At 41.3% G+C, this 25,061-nt stretch overlaps 1 protein-coding gene across 3 annotated transcripts; it reads left to right on the forward strand.

Moving 5' to 3' along the window:
• Window positions 1–8,328: 8,328 nt before the first annotated feature.
• fosl2 (FOS like 2, AP-1 transcription factor subunit) lies at window positions 8,329–17,575 on the forward strand. 3 transcript variants are annotated; one of them, XM_035752770.2, is made up of 5 exons: window positions 8,332–8,574; window positions 8,854–9,067; window positions 13,634–13,888; window positions 14,157–14,264; window positions 15,342–17,575. In XM_035752770.2, exons 2-5 carry the CDS (start codon window positions 8,939–8,941, stop codon window positions 15,876–15,878), a joined length of 1,029 nt encoding a protein of 342 aa, XP_035608663.1. In that variant the 5' UTR covers window positions 8,332–8,574; window positions 8,854–8,938; the 3' UTR covers window positions 15,879–17,575. The 3 variants fall into 3 exon arrangements, with proteins under 3 accessions (XP_052353048.1, XP_035608663.1, XP_035608664.1); XM_035752771.2 differs by having other exon boundaries at window positions 8,948–9,067; XM_052497088.1 differs by having other exon boundaries at window positions 8,329–9,067.
• The last annotated feature ends 7,486 nt before the right edge of the window (window positions 17,576–25,061 follow it).

Raw genomic sequence — 25,061 nt, forward strand, 5'->3', positions numbered from 1 at the left:
ATACCCTCTGGGTTTTTTTTTGGGGGGAGGGGGGTTTACGGTCAAAAGACCACACTTATTACTGTTAAGTGTGTTCATGTGTAATGTGATTGGGGATATTGACTATATCTTACCTTCACCCACATAGTCGTGTCCTGTTGCACATGGTGTTGTTGCAGCTTGTTTTTGCCACTAGGTTGGCTAGGGTAAAGGTTATGCTTCCATTACAGAATTGTATAGCAATTAACAACGAGTACAGAGAATTACCTTTTGTCTACTAGGCAATGGACTGCGAGTTGCCAACATACAAAGGACAAGTGTTGAACAGTAGTGCTCCTTAACAACATTGAGTCACCTTTCAGGTCGATTTTCCAGCATCAACAAACAAACAAAGAAACATTTGGTGGTTGCTACGCGATGGCAATTTGGCATTTTAGTCAGTGCTATTCCTCCTCTCCAGAGGTTTTCGCATAAGGCTCTTCTTTTCTCGACAGCACTGGTGTCCAATTGGAGACATTATTACATGCTGAAGTTATAGGGAGAGTGAGGCATTATGAATGCAGTGTTTGTTGACTACTGCTCGAATACTACTTGAGATATGCAAAGAGGCTAGCGCCTCATCCATAAGCAACTTTTAAACTTTCCTTTGAGGGTGGATCCCTGAGATCACCAAATGTATCAAAGTCTGCCCATCCCTCCTTGAATAGATCACGGATCTGATAAGGAAGATGGGAAGAATTATTGGATAATGGGGGGGGGGTTGGTTATCAATCACTGTCAAGCTCTGACTAGTGTAAAACAATGGAAACTCTTGGCTTGGATATGTCAAGACCCCATATAGGCTTTCTGATTTTCTGTTGGATAGAGACCACAGGGCAAAAACTGCAATTGGATGTCCATCTTGAGCTTGTCAAACCTGCAGTTGTTACTAAGTCATTGCAAAAACTGGAAGGGTATTGTTTGACAGCCACATTCCTTCTGTTTTCTGCTTACTTTAATGTGATTGGTCTTATGGGAAGAAATGCACATCGGAATGAATACATTTTCTCCTCCTCTGTATTGCACATTCTCTTAAGGTCAGGAACGCTATTGTGCTGCTGTGCTCCTCTATTTCTTACTGCTTTACATTAGTCGCCAAGGTAACCTGCAAATAGAATTGCAGGAATTTATGTTGCTAATTTGGATCAGCTGTGTCTACCAATCTGATTTGGAATCCAATAGGAATCTGTGCATTACTTTTTCCATGAAATTTAATAACATTTTATGAAGACATCTGAAAAGTTTTCAATGGTAGACGTCAACAAAGTGGTGCATAATTGTCAAAGGCACCCTAGTCATAGATTGTTCTCTCTGCTACCACACGGTATTGGTATTGTTATTTACTGCTGCTCTTTAATCATTTGTTTTTCTTATCTCTTACTTTTTTTGTTGGTGTTTTCTTAAAACTACATTGTTGGTTAAGGGCGTGTTGTGTTCGGCGCATGTGTCAAATAAAATTTGATTTGATTTTTGATAATTGTCTTCATTTCAAATAAGTTGTATAAAATGTTATTTACTTGCTCAAATTCAGGTGGTGCTTATTAAATAGACAGCCCACTGTACTTTCAGTTATCTGGATAACATGTCAACTAATCTATAGTATGATAATAATGGTACAATAACAGCACAACTAGGCTGGTGATAAGTAAAAGGATGTACATAAACGGTTAACCTATATGCCACGTGCATATGTTTGCAATAACAGCTCACTGCCTATTTCCATGTCTGATCCTTTACCCCATTGCCCTCCGAGTCAGCACTTTAGCGCGTGCGTACATAGACAGCATTTGGAGTTATCAGATTAGCTAGTCTGATCACATGAGCTATTATCCAGGTTAGGGTGTAAATTAAACCTGTGAAAACAATACTGCCATGGAAGGAGGAAAGTGATACCGGGGGGGATCAGTACCAAATATTTGTGTGTTAATTTACACATTGACTTAAACTTATACTACAAAGTTCATTTCCTTGGCTTAGTGGTAAATAAAGGGAACTGAGCCCACTTCAGTTTACACCTGGTTAATCACATAATCACTTTGTCAGGTAAAATACCTAACTTCCTCGCACTCTCCCATATTAGCCCCATATACGGTATCTGTACCGGATGGATTGTTATTGTGATATTTGCACTGATGTCATGCTGAAATTAACATAAGCTCTGCAGCAAAACCAACCACACGTGATATGGATGGATATTGCAAGACCATTGAGACTGTGACCAGCTAACAGAATGGTGTTTTTTCTCTCATATGGTCATATGGAGGTGGATGGTCAAACACTGATCTTGATTTACACAGGTGTCTGAGTTGTGTTATGTGCGCTTCCCGGCTGTTGGGGGAGACAGAAATAATAGGAACTGGGTTTAGCCATTGGAGGCAGTGAGTCTATCAAAAGAGCTTGACCATCTTGTTCTCATGGTGCAGGAAATTACATATGTGTTAAATGCCCTTGTCCTACAATGCTGACACTTGGGTAGAGCCTGTGTAAAACAATTAGGTAACAATTTAGAATTACTTTAATTAACAAACAGTTATAAACTATATAAATAGTGTAGCGTACATATTGTTAATCAATTATGTCATAACTTTCATAAGAATGTAGGCCTATAAGCATTCAAATTAAATGCAATTCATAAGAAAATAACACAGTTGTTCAAACATTTTTAAGTAGCCTATTTCGTTTTTATAAAGTAAAAACAAACATGATACTGAAACTTGAATTATGTTGTATCTATAGGCAAAGAATGATATTTACATACACGGTGTTTGCCTGTTTCCCAAACAAACTGGCCATAACTATGCCTATATGTGAACTGGTTTAATATGAAAAGTAACATTCTTTAAATTCCTCCTGTGTAAATGTATTAATTTTAATGGTTATGGACAGGTGGGTTAATTGGCATCTTTGTTTTATCTAAATGCTTTCATAATCCTCTCTCCCGTCTGCCTGACGTCACAAATGCACCTGCAGCATGGGCTATGTGAGGGATTGTATAAGCCTACTTAAGAATGAAAAAAGCTTCACGTGTGAACCGAGGAATAGCCTATACATAATATTCTGATGATCAAGAGATACTTTTCCACTCTGCTATGTCTGGCTCCGATCGATTGTTGTCATGGCGGATAATTCGCCTGATGATTAGCCTATGCTTCCTCACTTGAGGAGAGATCATGACTCGGACAGACGCTTCAAAGATTTTCGAGAGTCATCCTACCCCGATCGACCACCAAGCCAGGTAGCCCCTCTCTCACGCACAACCCGATGATAGGCTATAAATCCACTGCTCCCAGGCAGTAGCATATTTTATGCAGGAGACCAGTGGTTCATCATATATAGGTCTTTCTATAAACGAGGGTACCAGTGAGGATTAACTGCACTGGACAATTTATTACAGCTGTTGATAAATCACTGATAATAATCTGGCTTTTTTTTCATGTCATTATTACATTGGATCTAGCTGTTGGACAGGTTTTTTGTATAGTGATCTCAGAAATGCAGTGTAACTATATAACATTGTGTCTCCTTATGTTATGGGGTGAAAGGTTTTCATGGGCACACAAATCCAAAATTGTGTATGAATTGCAAAATCGAATGCTTACCGAAAGGAGCACCTTTCCTTGATACTTAAAACCTAAATCGATGTTGTCATTAATGTGGTTCTTCAATAATAACGCATAACACTTGTTGGATGTGCATTTGGTGTCTACTGTCCAGCTGATCAGTTAGTTATGCCATGATATTTTCACACACCATCATCTGATCCTGAAGGAATTTTCCGAATGACGGTCAAGTGATGAACAGTTGTTATGATAGGATGCAAGAACATCCCAAGTGCTGGGAAAAAAAAGGTGTTCACAAGGAATGTCCACAATATTTCGGTGTCTCATTCCTGAAACTGGAGAAGATAGTTGTGCCTAGATCCACGTTGGATAAAATATATACAAATAGTTTTGCCCGCAATACAGACGGCTATATCAGTCCACTAAGCGCAGGACTAGAAAAGTTCCGGTGCAAGTATTTTTGTGAGAAAAAAATATATATATATATATATATATATATATATATATATATTTATATATATATATATATATTTATGTATTAATATTGTGTTTTGAATATGTTTTTTCAGGGAGTGCTATAGGACCATCAGCACCCCTTCTTCCCATGGCTATCAATACAAGGGACTTGAAGTAGCCTACTTGAATTTGGAACTCATAAATTAAAGTACTGTCATAGGCCTACCTTGAAAATCTGACATTTCCTCAATTTGGGAAAGGGGGATACCAAGTCAGTTGCATAACTGAATGGATTCAACCAAAATGTGTCTTCCACATTTTGCACAACCCCTCTGAATCCGAGAGGTGCAGGGGGTTGCCTTAATCGATATCCAAGTCATCGGCGCCCGAGGAGAAGTTGTTGTTGGGGTTAAATGCCTTGCTCAAGGGCAGAACAGAAGATTTTTCCACCTTCCCGGCTTTGGGATTCGAACCTCCGACCTTTCGGTTACTGTCCCAACGCTCATACCAGCTAGGCTTCCTGGTGTTTGAAAAGTTATTGTTGCCCATTTCTAAGTTCTCCTGCTCCCTTATAATTTATCTGTGATTTCATTTGTTATCAGTTTTTGCCAGAGATATGGCCACTTTCGTTTGTTTCCCGCCGCTTCAATTGAACGGTGTTGCGCGACTCTGTTGCGGTAAAACCACATGTGGTTATTATGAGGACGACATCTAATGCTGGCTTCATCTTGGCTTTCCATAAAATCCTTCATTAAAAAAAGATACCTGGTTTTTGGTCACTTTCTCATAAAAAAACAGAGATGGTGAGCTTTTGTGGCTTTATTAGGCCTATGTGTGCCTGTGTCGGCCACATTGGCTACAGAAAAATTGCCATGCATGCGTCCAATCTATTTAGTCTGGCAATGTCCACATTATTCTCACATATTTCAGAATGTAATAATAATTAGAATATCAATGCATTGGCAAGGCCCCCCCAAAAAAACCTTCATAAAGTAGTAAATGGGAGGGGGGGTTAAATTAGGCTCTATATGTACAATTATATAAATTATACAACTGTATAACATTGAGATCATTGACAATTACAATTAAGTCCTTGAAAAAGTTAAAGAAAGTGAATTTGACTTGCCAATGTCTGTATGAACACTGCTAAATGGATGTATGCATGAAACTGCTTGAAATTCCTATTTTTTCTTTTTTTGAACCATTTTGAAATGTTTATCCCAATGTTAATATTACATTGGCCCCATTATTTATAGAAATATCAATTTACACTGAGTCTACAAAATATTAGGAACATCTTCCTAATATTGAGTTGCACACCCTTTTGCCCTCAGAACAGCCTTAATTTGGGGGGGGGGGGGTGACTACAAGGTGTCGAAAGATTTTCATAGGGATGCTGGCATATTACATAATTTATGTGGCATTCTCTGGATTTATGGTGCTTTCAAGACAACTGGGAAGTATGGGGGGGGACAAGGGTGAATTATGACGTTAGTGATCTTCAGGTCAAAGCTCTAGAAAGAGGAGTTCCCGAGTTGGATGACCATTCAAAACGTGTATTCCCAGTCGGAGCTCGTTTTTTTTTTTGTATGTGGCAGAAATCATGCTGGATTGACAGCATGGCCCCCCCAATAGTGATCGACTACCGAGGATCGCTATGGGGCGCAATCGGGCGATGTAGGCTTGTACACAAACGTCCAACCTTAACACACACACACACACACACACTCACTCTGTGTGGTTACAGTGGGCTAACGTATGTCAATGGTCAAGGAACAGCAGTAACATCAGGCAGGATTTAGGCTACCAAATGCCTAGCCAATTGTAGTTCAAATCATGGGTGCAATAATCACGTTCCCGGACTGACTGACTGTGTGGATGCTCATTGATTTAACATTACGTTAGCCTACATCCTACACCACCAGTAAGTTAAAGTTATAAATTATATAGCTGTCAGCTATATTAGCCACGATTTACCGTTCTTTGTGCAGCTTGAAATGGCTAACAAAATTGTAAATTGTTGCGCCTCATTCTGTAATTATCTTCCCGCAATGTTTTGCAAGTTGCAATCCGTTTTTTGTTGATACAGAGGCGTCTTTATATCCGAAAATAAGAATGTTGGGTATTATCTTTCCAAGGGCTCTATCTGAATTCACCCTGCAACGTTCTTCTGAACTGCCACGCACAACTTTTTCTCAGTTGGCACAGTTTTATTGGCTGCTGTCGGATTCAAACTGTAATCCGTTAAATGAAGAGTTGATGCGCTGCACACTTTTTCTAATAGCACCAGTTTTAATATTTGGGCATCAAGTCCCAAATATTGGAGGGCATCAAGTCAGGTCGAGTCAAAAGGCTCAAGTCAGAGTCAAGTCACGAGTCATTGGTGTTAAAGTCAAAGTCGAATTGCAAGTCATCATATTTATGACTCGAGTCTGACTCGATTCCAAGTCATGTGACTCGAGTCCACACCTCTGCTGGGCAATGAGCACCGATACTTTATATCTATAATTTCTCTTCATATGACATGGATTGAAAAGGATTTGCCAGCAGATTGTTGACTTGATTCATGACGATGACTGCTTGTCTAGCTTGCTAGCTAAGATTTTGAAAGTATGATGTTGACATGATCAGTCCATTCAAAGCTACTGTAGATATAACGGGATTTGACTTCCTTTTATCTGTGGCCAATGACCTTGAGCCTTCTTGAATGGGCACTTCTAATGTAACTCTATGTCAGCACCCAAGGGGCTTGAAATTTCAAGCTCTCCCTGTAGATTTGGCGGTGACGTAGTGTCCCCATGAGTGATGGAACACTAAGCCAATCAGGGCGCACCTAGAGAACATTACCAACCCCTACGCTCCGTATTTTCCTCTGGCTGCCCCACCACCACAAAAAGCACTGAGCTAGGCTGAAATAGATGCATTTTGTAGCTGCCTTCCTCAAGAAAGCAAAGAAAGAGACCATGTTTGTATGCAGCTTTATTAACTCTATTATTATTATTTTTTACATTGTTTGCAAACTGAAATGTGACTCGTATTAATGCCAAAATAACATGGAAAACTGGGGAAAGGAATGACTGGTCGCCACTGAGTGTTGCAGTTATTGACACACTCAAACCAGTGTGCCTGGCACCTACTGCCATACCCTATTCACAGGCATTTCAATATTTTTTCTTGCCCATTCACCCTCTGAATGGCACACGTGCACAATCCATGTCTCAATAGTCTCAATGCTTAAAAATCATTCTTTAACCCGTCTCCTCCTCTTCATGACTGAAGTGGATTTAACAGGTGACGTCAGTAAGGGATCATAACTTTCACCTGGATTCACCTGGTCAGCCTGTCATGGAAAGAGCAGGTGTTCTTAATGTTTTGTTCATTCAGTGTACTGTACTCTAGTCAAGGCTCATCCTATATAACTACTGCTGTACACACCTTTTATATTCATATTCTGTCCATGATGTCTATACACACGTTATATACATATTTATATTCCGGGCTCTGACATTCATTCAAACATTTCTATATATCTTAATTCCTTTCTTTTTGGTATTTGCGTGTTTTGTCAGGTATTACTGCGCTGCTGGAGCTAAGAACATGATCATTTCGCTACACCGGCAAAATATGTGTAGGCGTCGAATACAATTTTATTTTATTTGACTAGCGGTGGAGAATATGGTAGCATTTCCTTCCATAATCTTCCCTTACTGCTGCTAGCCACATCTATCTGTTGCTCGGGCTACACATCAGGGCAGGCATTTAAATTCTCGAGCTGCGAAAAACTTCAAAGGGATATAATTCTCTCTCGTTCTGTATTCTGTTGAATAGTCATGAGATGAAGATCCACACGGGTGGCAAGATATAACTGCACACGTCTTTGTTAATAACTGCATATACCTAACCTACTCTATGTGGCACAGAGACCCTATCCTTCTGAGCTTGAGGAGAAAATGCGGTGAGGGAGGGTAGGGATTCCCTCCAGTCTCTGACGTGCCTTTACCAAGGAAACCTTGTCCTCTCGCAACTGCCCATTTTAGGAAACATGCGTCAAAGGACTGTACCAAATCAGACAAACGGTGAATATAGAGAAACTTTATAACCTCCAACCCGATGATAAAATACACGGGCGTAAACATGTAGGCTTATCACAAGCATAGTACATCGACTCTAACGATGTTATGTATAACAATATAGCTGATTTACGATACCTTGTGCTGATTTTTACAATCTTAGCTATGATAACCCCTCAAGTGAAGTGTCTACGCCCAGACAGTGACGTGAATGAGCCTGCTTGAGTTGATAAGCGGCCGCAGTTCTCCGTCGTGCCATTGAAGTGAGTCATCCTAGTGTGGTGAAGGAATAGAAAAAGAAAGATAGAACTGTTCCAGGGGAACAGCGGATTGTTGAAGTAGGCCTAAAGTGTGTCGCGGGGAAGATATTCTGTAGAGTAGGCTGGAGTGGAAAGCAATTTTAAAGCCTCTGTATGTGACTCACTCGCAACGCAAGTCTATTCACCGCCAACTCTGGATTGACTGCGAAAGTAGGTGACTTTTGTTCTTGAAGTTGGCTCTTGTAGCACACCTGAATAGGCTACAGCAGTGACAAGGGAAAGAAACAGGATATACTTATTTGGAATGGACAAAAAATATAAATATTTTCAGTTTTACTTCTAGTTAATTACCTTAAAATATTTAATTTCGAAGAGCCTGGATTTATTGTACCAATAACCTATTTTAAAACACATTTTTTTCTGGATTTCCACGTGTTTTAACGACTATTGCTTTCAAGTTGGTCACTTTCCAATCTGGTCCACTTTCAGCTTCCAAAGGGGATTCCACTGTCAGAGGATTTTTTGAGAGTTGGGAGCTCATATCAACTACTGAAATCTTCCTCTTTCCTGGATCATGTACCAGGACTACTCCGTGAACTACGACACCTCGTCCTGCGGCAGCAGCACTTCGCCGGTCCAGCCAGAGTCATTCACAAGCGGCAGCAGCACGATCGGCAGTCCGATCTCTACCTCAAGCTACCAGGTAACGCAATACAACATAATATAATATTCTCTTTTCTCAAATTAAAAAATTGGTATTCACAACTGTAAATTGAGTTTCATTGTATCGACATTTCGTCACTGTGCAGTTGTCTATGACACACTTTTAGATGGGTAACCCGGAGAGGCTATAGCGCTGTTCGTAATTAAAGGTGCTGTGCAATGCAATAGAGGTGCATATTATTTTTCTAATACACTGCTATGTACATGTTTTATTCAAGGACCATTAAGAATATTATATTGATATTAAATATAGTACTCCAAACTATAGCCTAGTGCTGTAGAGACTTTTGTCTTCACATTTGGAGAAAGCGCGCTCGCGGTATCACCTGTGATATTATCAGAATCTGCGCGCGTTATATTGTGATATTCTCCCAATATTTTCCAGACCTGCTCTGCAATAAAGTGAAATTTAATAGATTATATATGTGGTTCTGGCCAAGACACCGATGCGCGAGCGAAGTGCGTAAAAAAGGAACAAACCGACTCAATGCCGGATTTATGTTGAATGTCAGAAACCTGTGTTATGAAACCTGTGTTATGAACGACTGCAGAAAATGTACATGTGTATGCGTAATCTGAATTGCAATATGCAATCAGGTATTGCTCAATCGCTGTAGCCTATAATTTAACACCCACGTGTTGCACTATAGAACTGGTCATTTGAAGTTGAGGGGACTTTTTATTATAAAATACATATTTTGTAGACGGAAGAATATACTTTAGAAAGTGTTCATACTGTGGAGTCCACAAAAATTTTAGGTATAATACCTGTTGAATGAGTATAAACTTCTATGAACACAGTAGGCAAGTTATCATGAGTTATAACACACACCAAACTGCGTATAGGTTGCTACAGCATATTTTGCCATTCTGATTGCTCTTAACATTTCTCCTCCAAGATATGGATTTAAGTATAAGTTGGAATGTGTAAACCAAAGGGCTACCTTTTCCCTTGCACATGGGATAGCGACTTTATTCATGCGCATAACTTGGTCAAGGGGAACAAAAAAACATGCACTGATTCGATTCTACCAATCCTTCTCAGTGCCTTCTTGGTTATGATAGCCTACTGTATGTCTCTGACCTGCTGATGATCAGTGATCATCACTGTAAAGCGAACAGAGCAATAACGAATATTGACTAGGACTCCACATTGGATAGAAGTTCTGCAACAAGGTCTATAGCGTCATTCAGTGGTGGTACGCTGCACATTGCACAATATAGGACATCCACCCATAGCTTCGGGGTTGTGTGTGTGTGTGTTGCAGATGGGGCCCATGTATCACGCACTGGCAGATTTGGTCGTGACATGGAAACGGCAGGTTAAGACGCTCACGATGCGTCTCCCAATGCGCCTTCGTTTATGTTGGAACATTTGGAGACTACAGACAATGATTAGGCCTACATGTTTTTTTCTACCTGCTCTCTTGTCCTCTCGTTCTAGTGACATTCTGAGATATGATGCCCAGTGGCTATCATTGAGGAACAACCATAATCAGCATTTCACACCACATGTCCACTTTAAATGCTATTCCCGACAAAATGTGAGCTTTTAAGGTTGAAATGTATCTATATGTTTTATGAAAGTGACAGAGAGACAATGTGTCTTGTGTTTTCAGTCGTCTGGTGTTAGGTTGTCCGTGTCCAATTCACGACCCGCAGTAGGCCTACAAAGGCAAATGAAGGAGGATCTCTGCGCTACATTTAACAGCTTGTTCTTTCATAGATCTAGACCAGTGTTCTAAGTTCATTTCGTATAATGAACATTGCAACTGTTCAGATGTCCTCTCAGGCACGTGTCGGAAAACTGAGGGCTAAAAGAAGTGTCTCGTTTTTGTAGGTGAAAGGACCCGTCTGCCAAATGGCAACTGTTGTTTTGCTCCCGTGGGCGCACATATAACAGCTGGACTGGTCGTAGCGTTAAATAACATTGATCGTCCACTCCAGACCAGAACTCCCACGCATTTTACTTTGTTCTTTCAATCGTTTGTCTGCCTGAATCCGTCTTTTGAATTGACTTGGTTACATCAATTTCGAGATCATCATAACCACTTCCGTATTTGTTCCCGGTTTGACGCAGTGCCATAGGTGCTCTCTCTTCCCTGGACATGTTTACAGTATTATTGAGCCGAAAGTTCCTGGATGTTTACGTCATCCTTTAGTTTCTCGGGGGCGGAGGACAACTATTCTATTTGTTTAAGAGGGGTGTTATTTTCTTCTGCAGCAATGGCGAAATCCCAGCGCATAAGAGTAAGAAAGGGGGTGGGAAGCTGTTTACCGGTGTTGTGTCGAAAATCTCCCCCCTGCCAGAACCCCCCCCCCCATCCCATCTAATTTCCTTAATTTTGTGGCTAGATTCAAATACTTTCTGTGACACACATCAGAGTCAAATACTTTCTATAGAACAAACTTCGTCAGGAGCGGCAACCGAAATTAATAATTAATGTATGTGTGTTATATTAAACATAGAGGAGGGAGTCAAATGTTGGCAAGCAATAAACATTTCAGAACAACTATGGCTGAATTTATTATCCTTACACTTTCAGAAATACCAGTCGAATAAGACATGGGAGAGATGACGAATTTTGGCAAAGAGATTTATTTATAGACTAATACAAAATCAGTAGCGGATTTAGGTACGGGCGACATGGGCAGCCGCCGCCGCCGCTCCCTGGTGCGGGTGGGCTCGGGTTCGCCCAAAACGCCATATAAAGCGAGAACCGCCACATACACTTGAAACAAATAGCCAAACCGAAAACTGCAGACAAAAATGTTTTTTTCTGCTACTAGATCAGTGAAATGTAAGCTAAAATGAAAACGGAGTGAAGGGCAGAAATCTCAACTAGCAAGCAAGTCGCAGCAATGAAGAACGCAAAGGGGATGGAGAATTCTCGGCACAACACCGGCATTAGCATACTGACTTGATAGCCTATGCGAGACAACTCGAGAAACCGCGTAACATGTTGTATTTGTACCCTGCACCTGGAATTGTGGACAGTGTTTCACATTTGGAGTCTACTCACAGTTGATTCACCTATTGGCTCACAAATCAAATTTGCACAACATCCTTCCTTTACCTATTTTCATATCCCCGGTTCTTACCAGAAATGTCTGTTCCTTCTGTGTGGCAACCAGTCACCCCAATTACCATATCCAACCATTACCCCATTTAGGACTTTACCTTCTTGTTAGTTATTAGTCCCTGGGATTTATGACTGCAGTGGAATTTTCCCTGTTGCCTCACTTCTGGAATGTAACTGTCTGGGGACCTAGCTTTTCTCTCTAGACTAAATATAATGCCTCTTTCCGCCTTACTGGAACTGACCGTTTTACACACTGGCTTTACATATCCCCAACATGACTCATCAAAAGAAAATAATGGGGGAATTGACCCCTGGATGGCATCCCAGAAGCATTACTCGTCTCTTCATGTTCTATGTTTAATGAACGAGCAAATCCAGCCCATATCGGGTCGGCTGATGACATGCATCACTCATCTTTGCCCTCTAGTCACTCAAGTGTCTGGCGTGGACTTGTTGAGACATACTGACTTGCGTCCTATCCTTGCTTTTAGGGGCAATATCATTGTGGCATCAGATATTGTCTTATCACCCCAAAGATGCCTCATGAGGGCTCAAGCCATATAAACTGAAATAAGGATACTGTATTTTGCTTTAAAGATGGTCACTTCTGTGTTGTCTCTCACTGCAGTTTGGTGTTGATCACTGATGAGCATGATAAGAGTCCTCAGATAAAGTAAACTTGTGGTTTTATGTAATCTATTTTATTAGAAAAAAAATAGATATGCTTACACTTGTCAATGGAAAGAGAGAGGCCTATATCAGTGCCACTGCAAACCATCATGATCACCTTATTCTGGCTGGAATAAACAAGTCATCACACCTTCCCTGGTGGATGTTTTTCCTTCTTCAGAGAGGTGTACCATTCCATACCATGTTGCTCTCCAGATGACTTGCAGCTTGATGCAAGCTCCTCTCCTAGCTGTAGTGTGATGATGGAGGCAGCAACACTACGGGCTTTCCCGCCGTGATTCACTGAACGTGTCACTGACTGTGCCACTCCAGGGGTTAAACGGGTGAATCTAGACAGTGTTTGTGTGTGGAGTCAGTGATTCACTACTAGGCTGTAATGAAGAGGATGTGTGAGTATGATGAAGGGTGGGTGGCTGGTGTGTAAATGGGGGGTTAACGCTACAGTACTCTGTGGCAGAAATGGAAATTGAGGTAACAGGGTCAAAGACATGTCAAGTTAAGTTTTTCCCCCAGTTGTAACCAGTAAAATAAATGAACAACATTCAATTTCAGTAAAAAAATAAATGCATGTAAATGTATATTTTGATGTTACTCCATTCACAATGTGTTTGTCCCCTGAGTTGAAGACACACAACCTGTGTTCTTTGTCATCTTGAAAAAAACATCTATTATCATCTTGAAAATATCCACTCACCATTTTTCTCCCGCTCTGCCCTCTTTTTTTGCCCGCTCTGCCCACCTCCCTCTCTCTTGGCTACCTTTCCTGTATCTAGAAATACCGGGTCGACATGCCTGGCTCTAGCAGTGCCTTCATCCCTACGATAAACGCCATCACGACCAGCCAAGACCTGCAGTGGATGGTGCAGCCCACAGTGATCACCTCTATGTCCAACCCGTATTCACGCTCCCACCCCTATGGCCACCACCTCTCCAACGGCCCTGGGCTCCTGGGACACACCACCCTGGCCCGTCCGGGTGTCATCCGCTCCATCGGGGACACCCGCGGACGCCGCAGGAGAGATGAGCAGGTGAGGACCACAAGTGTACAGATGATGTGGGTGTTTAAAACTTCATTTTGTCTGGATGTGTGGAATTCACCATGTGCCGGCAAGCACTATTGGTGAATGTCTTCTAACATTGTGAGACAGTAGAGTGAGTTTTAATATCAAAGTCCCAAGTTGTGAGGAATTTGGATAGGACGGCTTATATGTCTTAACCCAAGGCTTCTCTTCTTGTTCACCCTGTTCAGCTTATGTGTGAACGACAACTCACAAGGTGTGTTGTTTATTTCCTTAGCTTACCCCTGAAGAAGAGGAGAAGAGGAGGGTGAGACGCGAGAGGAACAAGTTGGCTGCCGCCAAGTGCCGCAACCGCAGACGAGAACTCACTGAGACGCTCCAAGGAGTGAGTTACACGGCACACACACACCCTAACTGAGAAGAAGAGACAACGTTTTGTAATGGTTAGGTTGTTACGAATGCACTGATATAAGTGGACACAAGTGGCATTTCGGCAAGTTTGATAAAAAGGAGTTGTGCCTGTTGTTCAGACACGTATCTGCCTTCTCATTGGCTAGAATAGTCCCATCTGATCTCAACTTGATGACTACACTTTCCCCTCCCTCAACTGCTTCCAGCAAAAACGCCCTTCCCTCTCTCCACCACACGCCACTCTTTGTTGAATGACCAAATAAGGAAGTGTCATATTTCAATCATGAAGGGCAACCTGAACTTTAACCTACACTTTACCTGACATTACCTGACATTCAGGTTTGACCCTTATCCTAATTTTAAAAAATATTGCTAGTACAACTTTGTCCAAACAAAAATGGTATGAGGAAGTAGGAAACAAACAAGCAAAGCACGGACACACCCCAAAAATAGGAGAAATAGTGCAACCGTCTCTTTCCTTGTTGCACTATTTCTCCTATTTTTACTACAACCGTCTCTTTCTTTCCTTGTTGCACTATTTCTCCTATTTTTACAACAACCGTCTCTTTCTTTCCTTGTTGCACTATTTCTAAAATTTTTGGGGTGTGTCCATGCTTTGCTCGTTTGTTTCCTACTTCCTCATACCTTTTTTGTTTGGACAAAGTTGTACTTGCAATATTTTTTTGAGTTAGGATAAGGGTCAAACCTAAATGTCAGGTAAAGTGTAGGTTTACGTTCAGGTCATTCAGGTGCAACATAGCCAAGACTGCCCTTTCGCTTTATCCCTACTCTTTTCCTGAGCAAACTTACACTCAAATATAATGTGCTGTGTGCTCTTTTTGGAAAACAGTACACTCTTGTGGTAGCATTAGGTGGTGCAGAAACTCACCAATGTGTACCTTAAACAGTGATTGGGGCTGTAACATGAAGATTAACACTTTTTCTTTCTACTCCAAACACCAGAATTGTAATTGAGCTGAATATTAACCCTCCAGATACTGAAGATTAAAACTTGTCCTGATCGTCTGTTCTGTTTGTTTGTGTTTTCCAGGAGACTGAGGAGCTGGAGGACGAGAAGGCTGATCTACAGAAAGAGATCGAGACACTGCAGAAGGAGAAGGACAAGTTGGAGTTCATGCTGGTGGCCCACAACCCCTTGTGCAAACTGCCCCCCGACGATCGCCACCAGGGGGGCCACCACCACCAGCAGCAGTGCGCTCCTCTTCCGCTGACCATGCGCAACAATCTGGGTCCCAGAGGCCTCGTCAACCCCGTTGTGGTGAAGCAAGAACCACAAGAGGACGATGAGGATGGCAAGTCCCAGCGCTCCGTCATCAAGCCCATCTGTCTTGGTGGAGGTGGTGGGATTTACTGCGACAGCGACAGCCTCAACACCCCGGTGGTGGCCGCCTCCACCCCGGCCTCCACACCCAGCGCCCCTAGCCTCATATTCACCTACCCCAGCATGCTGGAGTCCGAGAGCCCCTCGCCGTCCTCAGAGTCCTGCTCCAAAGCCCACCGGCGCAGCAGCAGCAGCGGGGATCAGTCTTCAGACTCCCTCAACTCACCTACCCTCCTGGCCCTCTGAGCAGGGGCAGTAAGGTGATGTTGTGAGGAGGGCGAGCAGCGCCCCCTTACCGACTTGGAAGACAAAGAGCACACTCAAGCCTGGACCAAGCCAACCAGTAACTGTTTCATTGACACCAGGAACCCTCAAGGGCTAAGCCGCTTGTTTTTCTTGTACGCTTCAGTGTGATTTTTTTTATACCCAAAGTGTGTGCACCTGTACCAGCCAGTGTCATCCCTTCTCCATTTCAACTCCAGCACAATTTGTTTTTTGAACAATGAACATATGACATGGATGTTAGAAGTGACAGCAGAGGCAGTCATAAGAGGAGAAAACTGGTGAATGCAAGACGTATTTTTTGATCAACATTAAGTAAAGCCATCGGGCAAAAGTTGCACTCTGCTATGATCAATCTATCAGTTAATGACTAAATGAGAGACCATGGGAGGGATATAGAAACAATGGAGAGATTTTAAAAGCAAGCTCATCTTTTTCCTTTTTTTATCCTCCCTCTCCCAGAAACCAGGACCTGTTTGGGAGACTACAGAGAGTGTGTGGATGCGCTGATACGCTAATAAACATATTACTTTATTTTCATCTCTACTTGTATTTATGACCTGTGCTGTGTGACCTTGCGTTCTGGTGTTGTTGTCTCCTGATGGTTCACTGGGTGAGCCTCAAAGCCTCAGTGTCTCAAACGAAAATAGCCAATTTTTATTCATTGCCTAGATCCTCAACACTCTACTCCGAATATTGGTCAAAGTATCGATGGCCATCGTATTGTGTGCTTTTCTCAGTAATGTACCTGAACTTTATTATGTGTTTAATACATGTTTGTGTGATTTACATTGATGTCAGGGATTTCTCTTCTGTGTGGTTGTTGATAACTATTTTAAGGAGCAGCATGGGAAGCACTGGGGCTCAAATGCTTGAGTGATATATGAGGAGAAATTCAAACCGTGGACCCTTCTACTTCTGAAATTATGTCATTCACCAAGACAGTTCGACCAACGAGGGTATTATGACCAACTCCTTATACCCCCAATACTAGTGGAAGTGAAGGTTCAAGCAGACACTCTAGAGCTTCATTGAAAATATATATATATTTTTTTTTGGGGGGGGGGTTGATTGAATTGCAATATTTAAGACCTGTTGTTTACTTCAAACATTCCTTACAGGGTCAGTGAGTGTCATGGCCTGGCTGTGATCACAGGACAGAAGACTTACTGAACCATTTTTAGTTGTGCTGGATGCAGCAAATAAGACTGTGCAAAAATCATTGCTGCTGCTGTTGTTGTGTACTGACCAGTCTTGAAGGAGAACACATCACTTATTTATCTTTGTGTGGATGGTCTTGAGGTAAACTTCACTGGATAGTTATGGTATCACATGATAGCATTTGAACAACAACACCCATCATGCATTGCAGCAAATTGCAGACCGAAAAAAAGATACCAAAAACCATTGTGGGAGAGAGTGTGTTCTTAGTCTGTTGAACCCCTTAGAAACACGTAGGAAAGCCATTGACTTTAGATCTTCTACTGTACGTGTCATCTACTGTACGTCTTCTGTTTCTGACATCTATTTCTTCTTTTCTCAAATGCTTTAACTGTTTAAAATGATTGAAAACAAACAAAAACAGCAATATGTATAGCAGTGTTTGTTCATTTCGTAATTTAAATCAATAATTATAATAAAAAAGCATTTTCAACAAAGAATTCTTGAAAGTTGTTGTGTTGGCCTATTCATCTTTGTGTTCACAAACTGTGTCCCATGAGCGATACAGTGTCCTTACATTTGTCGCAGTGAATATTAGGCACTGAATATTTTATTTTGAAGGCGATGTACCCCTAAACTACTTAGTGGGGTAGATATAACATAACAGGTGGTTTAGTCTATGTCATGCAACAGCAGGATATAACACTGCGTTAAAAAAATGCAATAATTGATAGCGTGGGAAATATCTTTATTATATATGCAGAATTTTTGGTTGGTCATTCAGTGGTCAGTTTGTCAGAACCTATCTACAGTGACAAGAAAAACTCCACTTTTTGACCATATGCCTGAATGGCCAATTAAACATTTACAAGTAAGTGATAGGTGTCATTATCCTTCTCGTTTCAAATGTTTGTTTTTCTCCATTTCACAGTATATACTTATTTCTAGTGGTTAAAGTGAGACATAGAGAACATCTGTAAATCCAACATCACAGGGTATGTTTGAAATTCTTTGAATATAATTCAATCATGAAAAAAAGTAAATTACTTTATCAACCCTAAAACCCTTAGTAGAGAGGCTCAGTGAATGTGGAGTCAACATGTGTACAAGTGTGCCAGTGGAGACGCTGTAGAAGGACCAGCCAGCCCAGATACCCCTACCTGCAACAGAGTCTTAGTGTGTGTATGGTAGTCTGCTTGTAGTTGTGCCATAAAAAAATATGTAGTTAGAGCACAGCAGACTCCATGACTTATCATTGTGTCCAAGCAAACAGTCAAAATCCTCTCCCGCTAAGTCTTTTATATGTCACCCCTACAAGATCCCATATCCCCACACCAGTTTGCCTCCCAGTAACAGTACCCGGTCAGCCCTTGTCTACACAGCAACTGTAGCCACACCTCAAAATCAAGAGGTTGGTGGCACCTTAATTGGGAAAGATGGGCTTGTTGTAATGGCTGGAGCGGAGTCAGTGGAATGGTATGGACGACATCAAACACATAGTTTCCATGTAATTCCATTTGCTCCGTTCCAGCCATTATGAGACGTCCTCCCCTCAGCAGGCTCCTGTGTTTAAATATCTTAGAGTGATCACAATATGGCTGTGTTTTGGTTCTGTGTGACCTCAAAGGCATCTGAAAATTAATAGAAAAATCAGTAACACTTCAAGTCTCCAGGTATAGTACTTTATTACTTGTTATAAGCATGTAAAAGCCTTTATAGTTATTGAAATGTTTATAATAAGTTATGTCTATGTCGAAAATCGTTGAGTCATTGACTGAAAATGTCTGGTATTTAGTCAGAATCATTATGAGATTGTTATAGGCATTATATGGGTTCATGCATGCTTATGACAAAACCGCATCATAATGAATTAAACCTGTAGGCTTTATGTAAAGTTCCCTTCACATCATGATGTTGTTATAGTCACTTTCATTACTGTAATGACCAATAAATATATTATTAATAAATTAGGAACTTAATCACGATGTAGAAATATCAAAGACTTATGGCAAATATAGGTGCTCAATACAATTGGAACAACACTGCAGTTTTTAGGCAGTAGCTGCTTAAAAGGTTACTTAACAACCCTTTACTACTACCAGGTAGCCTCTCCTTAAAAGTGTGCACAGGTAATAGTTTCTCCAGTTTAGTAGAGACCAACTTCCCTCCAGAGTCTCCCGGATTATTGTCGCTCACATCCAGCTCTCTCATATGTGAAGGGTTTGACTTCCGAGCTGAGGCCAGCGAAGCACAACCTCCCTCTGCGACTCTTTCAGAATGACAATCTACAAAATGATATGACAATCAGAGTAAAGCTGGCTCACACTTGGCATTGATTAGAACAATAATGTCAATGTACTCTAATACCCATTCCAATGTCTCATTAACCACATAATACCTTCGCTCAGTGGTTTACAGAGTGGACTCGAGTTCAGCAAAGAGCAGCTTCACTCCTGAATCCTGCAGGTTGTTGTCCCTTGGATCCAGCTGCCTCGAGTGTGAGGGGTTTGAGCTGAGAAATGAGGCCAGCTCTTCACAGCATCTTTCTGTGAAGTTACATCTCAACAGCCTGAGTGGGAGAAAATAATGACATATTTTAAACCCGAATTCAATCAGGATGTGCAATATGATGCTTTAAAGGGGAAGTTCAGGACTTTACAACTTGATGATTCCTCACCTTGAAAGTAGTCTATGAGCAAGGAGAAAATGTAATCCATGATATGGTTTTCTTTATACAGCCACTACAAACTTCAGCTAGCTTTAGCCACCACTAGCTAAAAATCAATGGAAGTGATAGGGGCAATTGTTTAGTTGAAAAAAAACCCGCCAAATCACCTTTTACACTAGAACTGCTAGGCTTCTCAGCCTTCAAGTGCCCACTAGAAAACGTGCTGTCAGAAGTCCCCTTTAGCCTACGTATCAGATGAATCTACTCTGTTGTTATCAGAGGGTGGCTATATTTGTAATCATATCTGTAAATTGACAGTTGATACTCATGATGGGAAAAAACTTCAGGGATATTATGTCTGAGTACCCATCTCCCTGCAGGTTTATATAGCTGCTGGTTAGGACCAGCACGCAGAGGTGTGTGTGTGACTGTGTCTGTGTGTCCTGTTCTCAAAACTGTCAGATACAAGGGTGTCATCACTCAGTCAGAATGTGCATCAGCGTTTCTACTGATTTATCATAGTGGCAGGCTAACAGGAGGCAGCAGCAATCTAAATGATCAGACCAAAACGTGATGAGAAGTGATCGGGTGAAATATGAAGCTACAAGCGAGTGAAAGAAGACAGCTTTGGATGAAATATGTGACCTCAGGTGAAATATCAACTATCTATGAAAGGTCAACTATCCAATCAGAGTAGCAGGATCAATGTGCAGCCCGTCCTTCTCTTTATATACAGCATGTTGCTTTCAAAAGGGAGACCCAAGGGAGACCCGGGAGACAAAAGGGAGACCCATGGGGCGGTGCACAATTGGCCCAGAATCGTCCGGGTTAGGGGTGGGTTTGGCCGGCAGGGATGTCCTTGTCCCATCGCGTACTAGCAACTCCTGTGGTGGGCCGGGCGCAATGCACACTGACATGGTTGCCAGGTGTACGGTGTTACCTCCGACACACTGGTGCGGCTGGCTTCCGGGTTACGTGCGGCTGGCTTCCGGGTTAAGTTGGCATTGTGTCAAAGAAGCAGCCGCACCAGCCCTTGGTTGGGTTGTGTTTCGGGGAAAGCACGGCTTTCGACCTTTGCCTCTCCCAAGTCCGTATGGGAGTTGCAGCGATGAGTCAAGATTGTAACTACCAATTGGATACCACGAAATTGGGGAGAAAAAAAATATTTAAAAAAAGATTCAAGGCCTGGTTATTTGATATTCATAAATGTTGCATTTTACCTAATGAAAACTATAGCGGGTGGTAACTAACAAAATGCCTACAAATTTAAGAGATTACATGTTACCTAAGGAAACCCATGCCGGATGAGTCTATACTCTATCCCAGTATACCCATTACGGGCCATAACAATAGAAACAAGGTAGCTTTCTTCATGTCAGGGGAACTTAGCGAAATATGGTTGCTATATTTGCGTCAGGGGAATTTAACGAAAAGTGTCAGCCTATTTGCAATGCACCTTCTTGTTATTGCAATTACATTTACATTTTTGTGTGTTGCACTTGCTGTCAGTGGTGTCTATGAATCACATTATTATGAAGGCATAAATGTATGAAAGCGTGTACGCTTATTTGAAATAGATTTAGTTATTTCCTTGTGATGTACTTGTTACTGTTATGTTTTATTTCATGTTTTGTGTGGACCCCAGGAAGAGCTAGCTAATGAGGATCCTAATAAAATATTAAAATATCAAAATACCTCATGTTCATTATTGACCTCTCTGCTTCTACCTTCTGTGATGTAGAGCATTGTGTAGATCCTGATGAGCAATGTGTTTTTTTGCTCAGCTATACGTTTGAACATACACTGAAACTTTCTTTCCGGGTTGGATTTGAATTTAGGTTGGAACACAGCAAGCTCATCTGAATGGTCAAACAAAACACAAAACTTTAGTACTCATAGACGCTTTGTTTGGCGTTTCAGATTTTTTTATCCAGTAATGTTTATTCTCTTTGGAAACACAGTTCACAAATATTTCCCCCTTTAGGAGGCAATGAGGTCTTTTATTTTCAATCACATGCTTAGGTGATAGTGTACATTTCTGAGTGAAAATAATGAACCAGTAATCACAGTGAATACAATACAGCACAGTGAACTAGATTGCTTACCTTTCTCCATTATGTCAGCTGGCTCCTTCTGGTTCATGTTCCACAGGAAATGCAGTGTGATCTGCTGAGCCCCCTCTCTGGCAAATGCTCTCCTGCTTCTCATCTTCAATCATTTCTGCATCCTCCCTCACTTTCAAAGCATTCTGGAAGATCAGGACTCAGAAACATTTTTAACATCTTCATCTCTTTCTTCACAAAATAGATAATGTGGTCTTCGAACATCTGAAATCAACAATTCAATAGGAAAAGACAGAGAAATCTATCTATAAGTCTAATTGTAAATGTTAAAACCCCATACAGAGTATTGATCTTTATTGTATACGATAGAAAGATAAATATTTTCCACATTGAATCCTGGCACACGATCAGGAAAGAACATAAGAAACATATATTGGGCTCAAGCTATCCTACAAATGCCTAGGTATTTGGTTGGATGACAAGTTGTCCTTTAAAGTTCATGTGGATAATCTTGTGACAAAACTTAAATTGAAACTTAAATTGAAATTTCAATTACTAAACAGAAATAATATTATGCCTTTTTGGTTGTGTCAAGTCACTCTCTTCCAGATTTATTATATATATATATGCCATTTAGCAGACTTATTTATTTATTAATAGTGTATTTTCCATCTGACAGTGTTTTGATTTGTATGTGTCATTTCAAATGTAGCTAATAACATTGTTACATTTCATAACTTTATCCCATAGAGTCCTGTAGAGAGTAAAATTAGTAGAGTAAAATGTCACCCACTGCACAAAAAAGATATGCACGGGTATTTACCCTTGTTTTGTAGAGAAGGCTTTCTGTCTGAATTCTATAGACAGTATCATAGACTGGTCACTCTTCATGGACACACAGCTGGGTTCAGGTGAGTCTGATCTTCCCTGATCTCTTCCCTGATCTTCCCTGCTGGGCCCTTTCAAAAACAAATGTTTAATATTAGATCAACCATCTTACAGAAAGAATATTAAGCCTTTTTAGTAAATGTGATGTCAGGTTACTCTCTTTCAGATGAATAATAATGTATTTGCCATTTCACAGTGTTTTGACTTCTATGTGCCATTTCAAATGTCATAACATTGTTACATTTCAGACTTTAGTCCTGTAGAGTCCATAAACAAATAAATGTATAGGAATTGACCCTTGTTTTATAGGCTGGCTGCCTGAATCAGTTGGCAGTTTCATGGACTGGTCACTCTTCACGGACACACAGCTGGGTATAGGTGAATCTGGTCTCTCCTTGTCGATTGGGCTTCAGGACAACACAGACAATTCTAAGTCCATAGACAATGTTATTGCGCTGAGCTCCTTGAAAGATTTCAGATCTCAAGTCATATCTGCACACACAGACACTCAAACATACCGCACATGTTAGCTCCATGGTGGGGGTCATTGTCCACAGAAGGACTAATTTCAGAGGCTGAACCCCTCTCCTTGAGAGACTCCTTTTAAATGTAGGGGTCTTCTCCTCTGTCTCCACCAAGAGAGACTCCTGATATCTCCTTGCACTGTGAATGCATATGCAGTACATTACAGGTGGAATTTACCGCTTTGGATGCATTTTCTCATGCCTATATATCTGCGCCATTGTGTGTTGTATTCAGTCACATATAGCATCTACTGTGGTTGCAATTAAGACTACTATCTTAAGGCATCTGCAACACTCATATTACACACACACGCACGCACGCACGCAGAGAGAGAGAAAACAGCAACTTATTGTTTTGATCTCTGCTTGCTTTAGCATCCTGGGCCTTTGATAAGTGAAGGGAGTCACCTTGTTCACAGCATAGATGTGGTAAATGAGTCAAGGGAATGCAGATATTGGCGCACATTCATCAAATCCATCATGATTTATGTATTGTAACAGGCCCACAATGTGGTTACTTAAGTCTGATTTGGATATATTTGGTTGTTTTCTCTGAATAGCATGTAGAAGTTGTCCCTTTTCAGGTTTAGAAGTAATGCCTGCTAAATGCTAACTCCCATCCTACCGATCCTCGACTTCGGTGATGTCATCTATAAAATAGCCTCCAACACTCTACTCAACAAATTGGGTGCAGTCTATCACAGCACCATCCGTTTTGTCACCAAAGCCTCACCAATACTACCCACCACTGCGACCTGTACGCTCTCGTTGGTTGGCCCTCGCTTCATACATGTCGCCAAACCCACTGGCTACAGGTTATCTACAAGTCTCTGCTAGGTAAAGCCCCGCCTTATCTCAGCTCACTGATCACCATAGCAACACCCACTCGTAGCACGTGCTCCAGCAGGTATATCTCACTGGTCACCCCCAAAGCCAATTCCTACTTTGGTCGCCTTTCCTTCCAGTTCTCTGCTGCCAATGACTGGAACGAACTGCAAAAATCACTGAAGCTGGAGACTCATATCGCCCTCACTAGCTTTAAGCACCAGCTGTCAGAGCAGCTCACAGATCACTGCACCTGTACATAGCCCATCTGTAAACAGCCCAACTATCTACCTCATCCCCATACTGTATTTATTTATTTATCTTGCTCCTTTGCACCCCAGTATCTCTACTTGCATATTCATCTTCTGCAAATCTACCATTCCAGTGTTTAATTGCCATATTGTAATTACTTCGCCACCGTGGCCTATTTATTGCCTTAACTCCCTTATCTTACCTCATTTGCACTCACTGTATATAGACTTTTTTGTTTTCTTTTTTCTACTGTATTATTGACTGTATGTTTTGTTTATTCCATGTGTAACTCTGTGTTGTTGTATCCGTCGAATTGCTATGCTTTATCTTGGCCAGGTCGCAGTTGCAAATGAGAACTTGTTCTCAACTAGCCTACCTGGTTAAATAAAGGTGAAATTAAATAAAAATACATTTGTATAAGCTCGTTAGCATTGCTAGGATCCAGAAATCGGTGGTGGTAGTCAAAGTCGTTTTTAACTGTAATGAAGTTGATTGGTAACGATGACCTGAGACTTTGACCTGAGACTGTGAGCTGCTGGCACACACATTCCTCTACACCCACAACCAGAGGTCATAAGGGCACAGAGACTGTACAATACGTTTTTGGACTACACAATAACCTAAATTAACATTAGCTAGATCACCAATCTTTATACTGTATGCATGCCTCATCTTAAAACATTGAGGCTGTGAATGTATCTTCAATATGGAGTTTATGCTTCCTGCCACCGCATCTGCAAGGGGTGTATACTTGTATCCTACTGTA

The sequence above is a fragment of the Oncorhynchus keta genome, chromosome 35 (genome assembly GCF_023373465.1).
Source record: "Oncorhynchus keta strain PuntledgeMale-10-30-2019 chromosome 35, Oket_V2, whole genome shotgun sequence".
NCBI lineage: Eukaryota > Metazoa > Chordata > Actinopteri > Salmoniformes > Salmonidae > Oncorhynchus > Oncorhynchus keta.

What these genes read in the sequence shown, in the direction of transcription:
- fosl2 (XM_052497088.1), top strand. Translation starts at nt 8,939, where the DNA reads ATGTACCAGGACTACTCCGTGAACTACGACACCTCGTCCTGCGGCAGC. An exon ending in TCTCTACCTCAAGCTACCAG is followed by an intron (nt 9,068 to 13,633) that starts GTAACGCAATAC and finishes TCCTGTATCTAG; the next exon opens with AAATACCGGGTCGACATGCC. An exon ending in TCACTGAGACGCTCCAAGGA is followed by an intron (nt 14,265 to 15,341) that starts GTGAGTTACACG and finishes TGTGTTTTCCAG; the next exon opens with GAGACTGAGGAGCTGGAGGA.